The 12,926-nt window shown below is 44.8% G+C and overlaps 1 protein-coding gene across 4 annotated transcripts in view; it reads right to left on the bottom strand.

Annotated features, from left to right (window-relative positions):
• OSBPL5 (oxysterol binding protein like 5) overlaps positions 1 to 12,926 on the bottom strand; it is a 182,323-nt gene that overhangs the window by 3,745 nt on the left and 165,652 nt on the right. For all 4 annotated transcript variants that reach the window (XM_055722371.1, XM_055722373.1, XM_055722374.1 and 1 more), the window contains exons 13-19: positions 12,076 to 12,172; positions 10,944 to 11,042; positions 9,556 to 9,653; positions 7,408 to 7,497; positions 4,543 to 4,679; positions 1,370 to 1,555; positions 691 to 829 (exon numbers count right to left, since the gene is read on the bottom strand). In XM_055722371.1, coding sequence (XP_055578346.1) covers positions 691 to 829; positions 1,370 to 1,555; positions 4,543 to 4,679; positions 7,408 to 7,497; positions 9,556 to 9,653; positions 10,944 to 11,042; positions 12,076 to 12,172 — 846 coding nt within the window. The remainder of the gene's footprint in view (positions 1 to 690; positions 830 to 1,369; positions 1,556 to 4,542; positions 4,680 to 7,407; positions 7,498 to 9,555; positions 9,654 to 10,943; positions 11,043 to 12,075; positions 12,173 to 12,926) is intronic.

Here is a 12,926-nt window from a genome sequence, read left to right on the forward strand (position 1 = left end):
AATTCTCACTGGAGGGTCTGAAAAGCAGTTATGAACCCCAACTTTCCCATTGTTTCAGAGACATTCAGATTTGGGGTATTATAAATAAAAGAAGAGACTATGTACATAATAAGATAGGAGTTCTTCAGCGTAATATGGGTTATATCCACCTGGTTCAGTTCTACATTTACAAAGCATTTTATGAATGACATGTATTACTCCCACGATGAATGCAATAAAGTAAGAAAGCATCATCTCTGTTTAAGGGGAAGAATGGAGAGAGTCTTGTCTAAAAGGAAATGATAAAGGCAGATGGCAGAGACTGAAACTGAAGTTGCAGGGTCTCAGTGGTGCACTCCAAAACCTTGCTCACACACTCACTATGGGAAGTTTTCTGCTTTGGAAACACTGAACAGTGAAGTTCACCTCAGTCATGTGCAAAACTCAGCATAAGAGTCACTGTCACTAACACTGGGTGGAAGAAAAATGCCAAAATGGACAAGATACATCAACCAAGAATTACAGTTATTTGGAGTTTATGATGGTATAATACTGCAGGTCTAGAGTCGTAAGCTGTATTTACCCAAACCAAACATTTCAGCCTATGTTGTGCTTATATGAAAATGCTGCAGTATGTGGCTTGTGTATGTGAAGGGCTGTGTACCTAAACAATTGTAAAGAGTATTATATTCCCCAAAACAGGCTTATTACCTTGTGCCGTATGATTTGATTGTTTATACATGTTGTTTTGTGGTTTGACATCCTTGTGGTTAAGTGTCTTTCCATAGTCTGAAGTATGCCGTTCTTCTCAAATTGGGCAATATCGTTCAAAGGATCCCAGGGCCTTAAACTTTTGAAACCAAAGGAAAAAAACATCAGAAAAGCAAGAATCCCACACCAGGTGTGTTAAGAGCAATACATTAATTCCACATGCATCGGTGCAGGTGTTCGTCCCTGATGGTAACCAGTTTCCACAGGTGCAGTGTGAGGAGTAACAGATACTTCCCTCTATATTCACAGTTCCTAGAAATAACCGAGGGGGGTTCAGTCTCCAAAGGCTTCATGCTTCTTGCCAGGGGAGGAAAGCACAGTTATCAACTCTGCTCGCACAGCGCAGAAAATCTCTGCTAAATGGTTCCACAATTTTCTGCAGTAATAGGGATCTGTACCAAAAGCATGGCAGATTTTCCATTGGCAAGCCCTCATTTCCAGCTATTCCCAATTAGCATCAGGAATATGTATGCTAATAATGACATGGAGCTCAGAAAGAGCAAAAGCAGGGCATAGTTTGGGGAATGGCAGGACCCGAATTAGAGGCCTGTATCCTTGTTTGCATCCCTGGGGACTCAACCAGTGAGGTGTGTTCATCGCCCCCCACCCCACCACTCACTCCTCGTATTTGTAGTGCCATTCATTAGTCGTGGCGTCGTGCTGGAAAAGCAGTGGTTTCCATTCTGTGCCATTCTCTCTCCGCTCCTGGGCAGCATTCCTCTGCTCCTCTTCCAGCACAAATTTTTCCTGCGTTGCCTTGTGTTGATCACCTTTGTTTATTGCACTGGTAACGTGCTGCCAAAGCCTAGAAATAAACAGGGAAGCAAGTTAAACCACCTTAAAACCAACAATGCATTCTGCCACCTGGAATGTAAAAGCAGACGCTTTTCTGGTCTATTGATACTCCAGAGGAACTACAACAGCATTGCTCAGCCTCTGTTTTGGCTTGTAAATAAAAGGAACATTATGAGAATGGCACCCCTGAATGCTGTAAACAATGATCCACTGAAGAACAGGGGAATCTTCCCTTCCCATCATCTTTGCCTTCCCGTCACCTACAATATCCATTAAAATGGTGTCTGACCTCCTTGTGTTCTCCATGCTTTCAACTCAGTTGTTTCAATACTATCATCTTTTCCAACAAATTGTTTACTTATTTAACCGTGCTGAAATCCAGAGGGTCAACCCGCACACTCCAGAATGCTGCCCTGCACCTGCCACGCAGGTCCAGGAGTGCTTGTGGGCACTTTCCCACCTTGGGCCAAAGCAGACGCACAGCTGCCGAGATGCGTGACCCGCCACCCAAGTGTGCGTGCGCTGTCTGAACCCGCAGCCCCCCTCGCTGCACCCCTGCAAGGCGCCTTTCCTCAGGAACCCTGCGCTGCTCGGGGCCGGGATGGGGATTGATAAATATAAATCCCAGAGGAGACTGATATATAACGGAGAAGCTGTTACCTTCCTCACCCTTTCAATCATCTATGTTTAGGAGCCTTTGTGTTAATGTCTATCCCTGAAACAAAGGCTTTATATTTAAAGTTTAGAAGCACTGGAAAATGAACTCATGTGCATGGCTTGCAGCTGCATGTGCAATATTGTACTTCTGTATAGGAACCGCATAGGAACCAGATCTGTATGAAGCTGAACAAATCTGCAAGACATGGACACGTACTCATGCTCACAAACTGCGAGCATCAACACAGGTTTTCACTTGCACTTGTTTTCACCTGCCAAAAGATTCGTGATCTGTCATATAATGTCTCATAAGCCTCTGCCCAGAGGAAAGGATCTGCCTTTTGTGAGAGAAAAAATCATTACCTTTTTTTTTTTTTTACTAGAGCCAAGCTCTGACAGCCAAGCCTCTCCACAGTTCCTCTAATTAGAGCACTCTAATCCTTATTTCAGATGGGAAATACTTCTGAGATCAGCAGCTAGCCCTCCCAAAACACTACCGTGTGGTTTAGCAGTTAGACTAGGCACTGGAGATCCAGGCTGTTCCAGTACTCCCAACTTCACAAAACACCAGTCCACCATTTAGAAGATGAATGCATTACTGCATTTAATTTGGACCTTGCTGTGAAGCTCTTTAATTTAAAATGGATACTGATATTTTAATTATATTTCTATCACCATACATTAACGCAAAACTTACAAAAAAGCAGCCTCTTAGATAGTCTACTGAAGGCAGAAGAACACTTTCCTGTCCTTTTATACAGGTCACTCCCATTTTCCTGTGTATGAAACTTTTCTCCCAGAAACAATGGAAGGAAACTCCACTGAAACTCAAAGAGATGGGGGTGGGGGAGCGAGAGAGGAGTGAAAATAACAGCCTCAGAAAATACTGCGGTGGTGTAAAATCAGTCCTAAGGAATGCAGCAGTGTAAAGAGAGAGTCCTAATTCTAAGAACCTCAGAGGGACACGCACAGAAATTGTTTGACGAGGGCAAACCGCTCCATCAAGAGCTGCATGCGTCAGACCATGAGACCCTCCCTGGTGAGCTGCATAACAGTACGAGCTTCAGAGACTCTCCAGCGTTTGTGAAAACAGGTGGTTCTCAGCGCTGCAGGAAAGGCTCAGCAATTCGGACAGAACATAACCTGGATTAGATGTAATTTATTCATGCAACTGTCAGCATAATAAGGAGCTGGGTGGAATGTCTGTTAGGGATCTCCAAAATTTTCCTTTTACCTCCTTCCCCTGCACACATGTATCGTTATTAGTCTCTAATGTAGCAAAGGGAGCCAACTCCGGTAGCACCCTGGCAAACAGAGAAATGGAAATTCTTTGTCCCCAAGACCAAGATTTCTCGTCTCCTTTAAAAGGATCTTCTCCAGGAGATTAATAGAGAAATGTGCTGCGGTCTGCTCTGTTCCGTGACAACGGCAACTGTGTGACTGTAAATTACAAATACAGACTTTATTGCCCTTCTATAATGTCCGCTGCTGTCCAGAACAAACTAAATGGTCATGTGTTTTTATTTTCATGCAATCCCTTTCTTCACCCATGAAAAGGGGAATCTTCTTAGTGTGATGCGATGCAACACCAAAATTAGGTGCCCACAGGGAAGTGGCCAGCGTACCGCAGACCCAGGCAGCAAACTGTGCTGGCTTGGGATGTTAGCTGGCACTGACTAGCCATACGGGTGAGATGGCAGGACGAGATGGTTCAAAGCCAGTGCCACATGACGTTGCTCTAACTGTTCTTGCTCAAGAACTGGCTTGGGGATGCTCACCGCATCAGGTAGTCATCCCTTCCATTTCCTAAGTCATGTGTCAGGACTGTGTTTTTAGGTAATCCAGATTACCATAAAAAGCCTGGTGCAGACTTCCTTGGAGATCTCAACTGAGATTGCAAGGCAGGGTTAAACACCTTTTAATTACATTCTCCTGAACATTAAGTGGTTCCGTGACTCCTGCATCTAAGTTTAAGAGCCTGCGATTGAAACAACTCTTCCAACCTTGCCAACAACTCAACCAACATCTTGCCCTTCCACAGAATGTTCCGACAGTTACAGAGAGCCTGTTCATGATCTCCGGAGTCCAGGGAGAGTTGTTATTTTAGCAGATGAAATGTATCCTACGCTATTTCCCCGCCCGGCTCTCTGGTTATTTCAGAGCAGTACTTCGCGGAAAGACTCCAGAGTTAACAGACTGGAAAAAAACAGGTAAAAGGCTGGATAATATGCGCCACCCAAGTGGGTCACAGCTGTTGCAGGACTGTGCTGAGAAATTAGTCCCTTCTGATCAGAGCCCTGCTGCAGGGGAGCAGCAGTGAGATGTTCCGGAGCAACCTACCTCTCCGACTCAAAGTCCGCCTGCTCCTCAAACAGCACAATATGGCGCTTCAGTCTCTGCCTTCGTACCTCACAGGTTGGGTTCCAGAACATTTCTGTGTTCCCGTTTTTCAACTCGTTTATATGCACTTCTCCATCCTGAGAAGAAAAATCAAGTGAAAAGGTTAACGACAATCAGAAACACAGGCAGAAAATAATCCCAATAAATGGAAGCTGCTTCCAGGTGATGATCAGGCTGCTTTCCTTCTCTATCCCATTAAATCTCAATGAACACTTCCTGGAAGTTTCAAAAATGAATGAGGCAAGGCATTCCCAGAAACACTGGCTGAATTAAAAGGGACCTGGTCCATTTTGTTAGTGTTGTCCCCAGACAAGGGTACCCACAGAAGCCCTAAAATGCTCTTCTTTCCCCACTGTTCCTTCCAGGTACCACCCACCACATATAAACAAGATCCCTAGCTCCTTTTCCAGTCTTTCTTTTATTCCTCAATCTGAACGCTGAAACCTCACGCAGAGCCTACTGAAATACTATCCTCTCTAGAGAGGAGACCTCAAGCTGAGATCTTTCACTTCCCCCCCCGCCCCCTCCAGTTTAGCCAGGTTTTTCTATTATTGCTCCTGAACTTCATTTAGTATTTCAAAATGCCAGGGGTCTTTCATCCTTATTCCTTGCCAATTTACTTGGCAACCAAATATTAAGCAGCGCTTCTCTCATCTGAGGCTGGTTAGGCGATATCACTGTCTCCCTGCTTAACGAAGCTGCTTCCCAGCCTTGCTCAGAGACGCAGCACTACCAGGGAGCCAGACGGGGTTACAGAGCGGACAGTGAACAGCACAACACTGACTGCAAGCGGAATGAATCAAACTACAGCTGCCGAGCAGCATGTGCACCAGTGCCATTTCGCTGCCTGGACATGGTGTGAGTATCACGCAAACCTTATTTAGGTCACGGCTATCGGCTTTGCCTATCACTGCCCAATTTCTCTGTGACACAGCTGCTGCATTTCTTCCCCTGCCATGGTCCCTGATGCATGTCGCCAAGTTCACTTCCCACATCTTCAGCTGTGAAACTCCTTCAGCCCCGAGGGACTCTCATCCCTCCTCAAAGTTTTCCTTAAGACGTCCTCTGCCATGTGCCACCTGTACCATCCTGAGGTGCCAGTGCCGGGGCAGATCTTGGGTCCCCAGGAGTACCCCAGCTGTGGGCAGGAGGCAGCACGCAGGCATTATCAAACACAATTGTGTGCAACTCAGCTGCTGCTTTGATCCTGGGGCTGAGAAGCATTGGGATTTGCTCCCCTTCTTTATCCAGGTGGGTTTTCAGGTTCTAAGGCAGAGTTCAGCTGCGAGGGTTTCTGTCAGGAGGCCAATACCCCCAGCAGGGAGGGAGGATGGAACAAACCACTCCCCTACTGCTGCACAGCAGCTACTCTGTGCACAACACGCAGCTGCAAACAGCGGCTGATGGAGCCACCCTTTCAAGCCATTTTACTTCTTTTATACATCATTCTAGTTTTGTGCACCACAACCAACCAGCATAAAGAACAAGGGAGGAATAAATTATTTTCAGGCTGATAAAACCCAAACACAGAAGGCTGGAAGCTGAGCAGCATGCAAACATGTGGCTCGGCGCCCCAGGGGCACCACTCAATTACATGCTCTCACGGGTGGTGGTCCCAGGACACACGGCAGACGAGGTACACCACAGCTCAGCACCACTCACGACTGCCAAAGCTCACTCTGCAGGAAAGGGAGCTCAGAACAGAAAAGCTACCCAGGCACAGGGAGCAAATCACCTTGTACATGCCTAGAAAGGGCAAATCTCCACATTTCAAAATGGTCATTAGCTTTTTATGTAAAAAGAGAGATCACCTGAGGAGAGGAGTCCAGCAGCAAAGGCTACACTGTGGTTAGGACCTCTCTATAGAAAGGGCTTTGTCCAGGCACATCTTACCTGACCTACTTTATATACCTCCTTTAGGATAAGACAAGTCTTGTCTCAGAAGTGGCAATTTCTGTGGACTGGTAAGGGAGCAGAGGTCAACTATATGAAGATGTAGATGACTAAATGTAGCTAAATACCTAGAGTGCCCAACCCAAAGCCAGGCCTCGCTGCTTTTGCCTTGGTTACCAGGAGTTCTCAGCCAAAGCTCTAGACTACATCCTTCACCATGCCGCTTTATTCTTGCTGGATTTTGGCTTGAGGATGTCTCCGAGTGATCCATTTGTGGATACTAGGTGTGCAAAGGTGCTAGCTGCTCTGCTGACTGTTCTGAGCTGCCCATACATACAGACCCTCACCGAATCCACATCTCTGTCCGTCACATCACGAACAGAGGAGTAACCACCTTCTATAAATTTTTTTATAAATAAAAGTTTGTTGTGAAAATAATGGATTCAAAAACCTATGAAGTTCTTTCCTGATACTGCTGTATCTGGGGAAGTCTCAGACACCAGACAAAAGGAAGCCTCATGATTTTCATAATCACACATAGGACACACTGCGTCTCCTGCCATCAGTGCCTGTCCTGAGCCTAGGACCCTAAATACAGAGCCACGGGCTTTGAGGAAGCACTCCTCACTGTTCCCAGCTTTGTCCCAGGCTCTGGGAGTGCAAGTGTTACTCACACTGCAGGGAAGTCAGAGGAGTAAATGACCAATGACCTTGAGAGGTGCTGCCAGAAAGCTCTGCTGCCTGCATGCTGCCTGCACTGCCTGGGGACCGCACGAAGCATCGAGGAGCCAGGACACGGGCCCTCGGTGGCCAGCTCCAAGGCAGGGAGCTGCCAAGGGCTGCCAGTCCTCCCACGCACCCTGCTGCCGCGCACACTTAAAACTGTCAGCGACTTCGGTTATCGTATGTTACCCAGTGTCCACTGAGACTTGCTAACACTTCTTCTCCCGATTTAATCTTCCCAGAGATTTGATTAATGCTTGTGCTGCCACCGAAGAAGGGCTGTCAGGGGAGAACAGAAATAGAAAACATGATCAGTCTAGTGAGAACTGGAAGGGAGCCAAACGCAGTGATGAAGCAGGAGGGAAGGAAGGTGCAACTTGCTTGATTTCCACTATTTCTGGGGAAAACCAGAATGAATTCTAACATGGATTTTGACTGTCTAGCATTGTGCCCTGCTCCTTTTGTTTGCAATACCAAAATCACTGTAGGAGCTGCAGGAAGGGAGGTAAGCCTTCAGGTGCATTCAGCAGCACAAGGCCTCGCCTTCATTGCAAATACATTCACTGTCAGCTAGACGTTGGGACAAGTGTATGTGGGCAAGTCCTTCCCGTTGTCCAGAATCACATCACAGTTTGCGCCCTTAAACTTGCAGCCTTGTCCAAAGAAAAAGGAGCAGCACTAATGCAGTTGGTGACAGTTCCTGCTTACAGGACAGCAACAGCAGTGTGGCACTGCTGATGGCTGCATCTGCGTGAAGCATCCAGTGTGAAGAAACTCTCATCGGCATCATACAAAACAGAAAACAAAAAAAGAAAAAGGGTATTTCCAGAGTCAAGAAAAAGATTTTCAGAACAATGGAAAATTCCCCTCACCTCCTGTCTGCCGAACACAGGAAACAGCAGTGACAGAGTGGCCAGCTCTTCCAGTTGTACTACGCAACATTTCTTCAGACATTTTAGCAGCTACTTTCCAATAACATTTGTGCAGGCGAACGTTTTTGTTTTTTAATAATATAAACCCACATTTCCCACAACACCCACGGGAAAAGAAATCACAAGTATCTCAAGAATCAATGTATGCAATACAGCAGAGAATCGGTACATATCCAAATTAATAACAAAATTATGCGGTTTACCTTTAACTTCTCACAATTCTACAAAAATGGCGGCTAAGAAATATTCAAAGCAGAGCACATAATTAAGCCATGGGGACCTTTCTGAGTCATGTTTGGACTAAGCATATTGTTTTCAAGCCAGAAAAGAATGGGCTGCATTTGAGGCTCTGAAGTGTTTGTAGGTTTGAGATGACACTGATCGAAGTTGGGGAGTTGGCCTCAACACAGTATGTCAGGCCTATGGGAAGAACAGGCTTGAAAGACAAGTATATACAAATGTTAAGGAAGTGCACAGGGCAACAGTTCACTTTGTGAGAGCAAGTAGACAGAAAATTATGATTTCCCCCAGAAAAATGCAGTCTGCAAAAGACTCCCCTAACTCCAGTACTCTCTCGCATTTACGTTGGCTAAGGCTGCAGCAATAAAGTCCCGCAGACTCTCAGTTCTGCCTCTTTCATTTTATGGCCAGGCAAGAAATTGTTTGTTGGAACAGAAGAGAAAGGGATGCTCCTTCAGAAGCAAGCTAACTGTCCAACAACAGTTACAGGTCATCACTTTCCCTCCCAAATTTTAACACGTAACTACAGGAATGCTCCAAGACGTCTCCATTTTATCTGCATACCATAAATTTGCAACACCAGGCTTTCTAGGGGGGGGAACAGCTACATGAAAAAGTCAGTACAAGGCAATGACAGTGTAGCGCATCAGGGTGACAGCTACTCAAAACTGTCTGCCTAGAAATGGGCTCTCACCGGGCCATCCAGGCACAGTTGAGAAACACAAGGTACGTGTAGTTCATTGTAATACCTGCAAAGGTAAGAGTACACATGTGATGGCTGCTGGAGAGCTACACTGCAGATCCACGTCCTAACTTGCCTCACAGTAGTTTGTACACCCTGCTGTATTTTGCAAAAAAAAACCCCTAATTGTACCTTTCTAAACAGAAGCCGCACTGGCATTGCCAAACATTCAGAACAGTTTGGCCAGCAGCCAGCTAGCTGGCTGTGAACAAGTCCTGTGTAAAGCTCAGGCTCCCTGGGTTCAAATCAAGTTGCACCAGGCAGAACTGGCGGCAGGATGATGCCTCCTCCCCAGGCAGGCCACCCCCTGGTGCATGCATACATTGCTGGTACGCAAATGATCTGGTATGTATGGTCAAACTTGCCTGGAGTGGAGGGGCAAGCCTGAGACGCATTCAAAACGGGGGCCACAATGTCTCTCACCTTTAGTTTGAATTCCAGTTCTGCCCTGTGGTTAGTTTTCTCACAGTTGATGGTAACTTTCCCTCCAAGCTCCATTGTCATGGTACCATATAAAAGTCCTGAAAAGGGGGGGGGGGGGGGGGGGGGGGGTAAGAGATTTAAGAGAGGTCCCAGTGGAAGCAATCTGCTTTCTCAACTCAAGCTGGTTCTCACTGACATGCTGTGAAATTTGCTGCTTGGCTTACAGTTTTGAAAACACAGAAACCAAAGTTTCTAGGAAATGGCTCTTTAATATAAGCATGAAGAATCCTCCCTAGTCTATATGCCATATTTATTACACCAACTAGGAAACAGCTTGACTCACAGGTGCTGACAGTACATCTGTGGCAAGCTGAAAGCCGGAAAGGAAAAATAAGGAAAGTCGTGCCCAGCAACCTCATTTATACTAGTGCTTAAACAGACCCAGTCACTTCTCACAGGGTGCATGAGGCAGAGAGAAGCTGTAAGAGGATTCAGCAGAATCTGAGAGACTAGCAGTCATGCAGGGGACTCCTTTATACACACGCTTATCTTTTTCTAAAAAGGTCATTTGCAGAAAAAGAAAAACTGACCAAAAAAAAAAAAAAAAAAGACCTAAGCACAGGAATAGTTCACGGAGGGTATGATTTACAGAAGTTACAGTTTTCAGGTAGCTAGACCCTCCATAAATATTAGCTTAGAGGTCAACATGTCAAAACAAAAAAATATTCAAAACCCCAAATTGGATCAAACTGCTGCAGGAGTGATTTTATCACTGTGCTTGAAACGCCACCAACACTTTGCTTTCTAAGGAGAAATGCAAAGTTTCAGCCACGAATCAGCAGCCATCTCCTGGCCTCAGTTCATATTCAGCTCAACAGAGCAAAGCTACAGGGTAACAGGCATCAGCCTCACTGAGGCAGCTCATACACTGATGAGTATCACGATTAGAGTAACAAAAAAGTCAGAAGTCAGGAATTTCCATTATTCTCAAACCCCCCAAAAATATATTAAACAATTTCCATGTTAACTTTAGAAAAGCTTTTTATCTTCAGAAGCTCAGAAATGTACTCTTACTCTTTCCAACTTCACTTTATCTGCAGTGTATACACATAGTACTTTTTCGTTTCTACGTTGTGTTAAAACCAACTTAGATGGGCCTACTAATTCTGTCCTCAGCTCTGCACAGACAAATCAGAAAGACTTCAGTGAGGATTATCAGTTCTCTCCTGACCACTATGACTCATGTGGAGCAACGGCTCCCTGGAATTACCAGTCCCTGCAGCACCAGGTATTCCAGTGGGAAGAAGAGAGCCAGTGCAAAACTAGTCAGTAAGATATCATTATATTATTCTTTCTGTTTGCTTCCTATTTGAACAGCCATCACTTACCTTTACAGTGGGCGTATGGCATGGTAATTATATAATCTTCCCCCCTGTTTAGAAACATCAGCTTTGCTTTCCCATCCAACAGTGCAGAAAGTGAGTTACCTGGAATTTAAAAGAACAAATACAAAAGAACAAATATTAAAAAAAGCATGTTTTACGTGGTCACTCATCCTACCTTAGAAAAACATTTCCATTTAAATGTAGGTCACTAATGAAAGAAGAGATACAAAATGCTAACAATTCAGGACCCTGCAAATCATTTACTGTTGGAGGCAGGCAGTTCTAATAAACTCTCTGCTGTACAGCTCGTATTCGCTCTGGCATTCAGCCCCTGTTGCAGAAAGGGTAGTATACTAAGTAAGTCGTTAGTGGGAGGCAGAAAGCAGTTCCAGTGCTTGGAAGTTTTTCAGGTCCTTCTGTTCTCACAACTTTTCTATTCGTGTATGATCCCAAACAATGAATAAAATTGCCAGGACAGTAATGACAATTCCCAAGTGTTTCAGCAAATACATTTACATGTACAGTAATACATTACTGTAATAAAAAAATACAGGATAGCGCTTGAGAGGTGTTATTCTAAACAAAGAAATATTTCAAATAGCAACATGGTTTCAGAGCTTACAGTTGGGTGGCCTCCACTGAGTTGAAAAGATACGAGGACATTCTGAAGCTCTCTGGTTCAACTCTCAGAAATCTGGGAGCCAGATAAATGGTTACACTTATACAAAGACTTTTGCAAAAGTCAGTTGGATGACCAGACAGCTATGAAGTGACTCATCTGTGAGCACATGCAAAAAGACAACCAATTGCCCATACGTTCTCATGAACCTTTGCTTTCTGAAAACCAGGTTTTTAAAGCTCTCCCTTTTTCTGTTTAGTTGGCTGGATTTGCTGGGTTTTTTTATTTGGTTGGTTGGTTGGTTTGGGTTTGTTGTTTGGTTTTTTGTAACATCAGTGAAATGGTGGAAATGGGGAAAACCCAGCAGAGCCAAGACAAGGAATTAGGGTGCCCTGGTGATAGATCTCTTAAGCATTTCTTTGTTCCTAACCCTTGACATATTCAGGAGCGATTGAAAAACCAACCAAAACCAATGCCACGATGTTACCTGAAAGATGTCTAGGCTTAATGCCTTACCATAAAACTTAGACCTAGCTAGAATGCTGCCAGTAATGCAGAACCCGTCCTTCCTGTTGCTGACATGAAAAGCCGACACTGGCGGATGATGGGAGACCTAGAAGAAAAACAGGCAGAGGTCATTTACAGCAGTCTTACAGGCTGAGCCGAGCAGGGGGTACATACACAGCCTCACACAGCGCTACACACGCTCTAGGGAAAGAGGCCACAGGACTGAGCTGAGTCCTCTAAGCCCCATCTGTACCATTAACCTCAGTGTTAAAGACGGGAACATTATATGCAAGACCATTCTATATGTAAACTTTCTCCCCTACCCCGTATTTTCTTGTCCTTGTGCGTTTGAAATCACTTTAGGCCAACAAGTACAGTGTCAGATTTTCAACACAATAAAAGTCAGTGCAGAACTTTTTGGCAGCATCTGAATAACCTCCACAGAATGGATGTAGTGGCCAAAATAAAATAAAACAAGACAAAAATTCTCTGATTACATAGGGGAAAAAAGTATGTGAAAGGGGGAGCCCCTGTACCAAAGTCCACGTGGTCCTCAGATCCCTTTATTAACACTGTAAATCTCAAACTAAATTTTTTCAGGCCAGTTTACTTGTGAGTTCTGCCCTTCATTTATCCCCAAAGACACAGAGACCAGCCCTGAATTTATTCCTATTAAAATCATTATAGAAAGTTTAGAAATAAAGTAAGGTAGGATTTGGTCATGTGTTTTATGCCCCTTTTGACAGAGGCAACACAAACCACATTCTATTAACAATAAGAAAATACGGGAGACCTGCTTTTATAATCTTGAATGCCCACCAAGCTCACATAACCTCTGTAAATCTAAGAAAAAAACCCAT

This window comes from Falco cherrug, chromosome 10 (assembly GCF_023634085.1).
Source record: "Falco cherrug isolate bFalChe1 chromosome 10, bFalChe1.pri, whole genome shotgun sequence".
Taxonomy (NCBI): Eukaryota; Metazoa; Chordata; class Aves; order Falconiformes; family Falconidae; genus Falco; species Falco cherrug.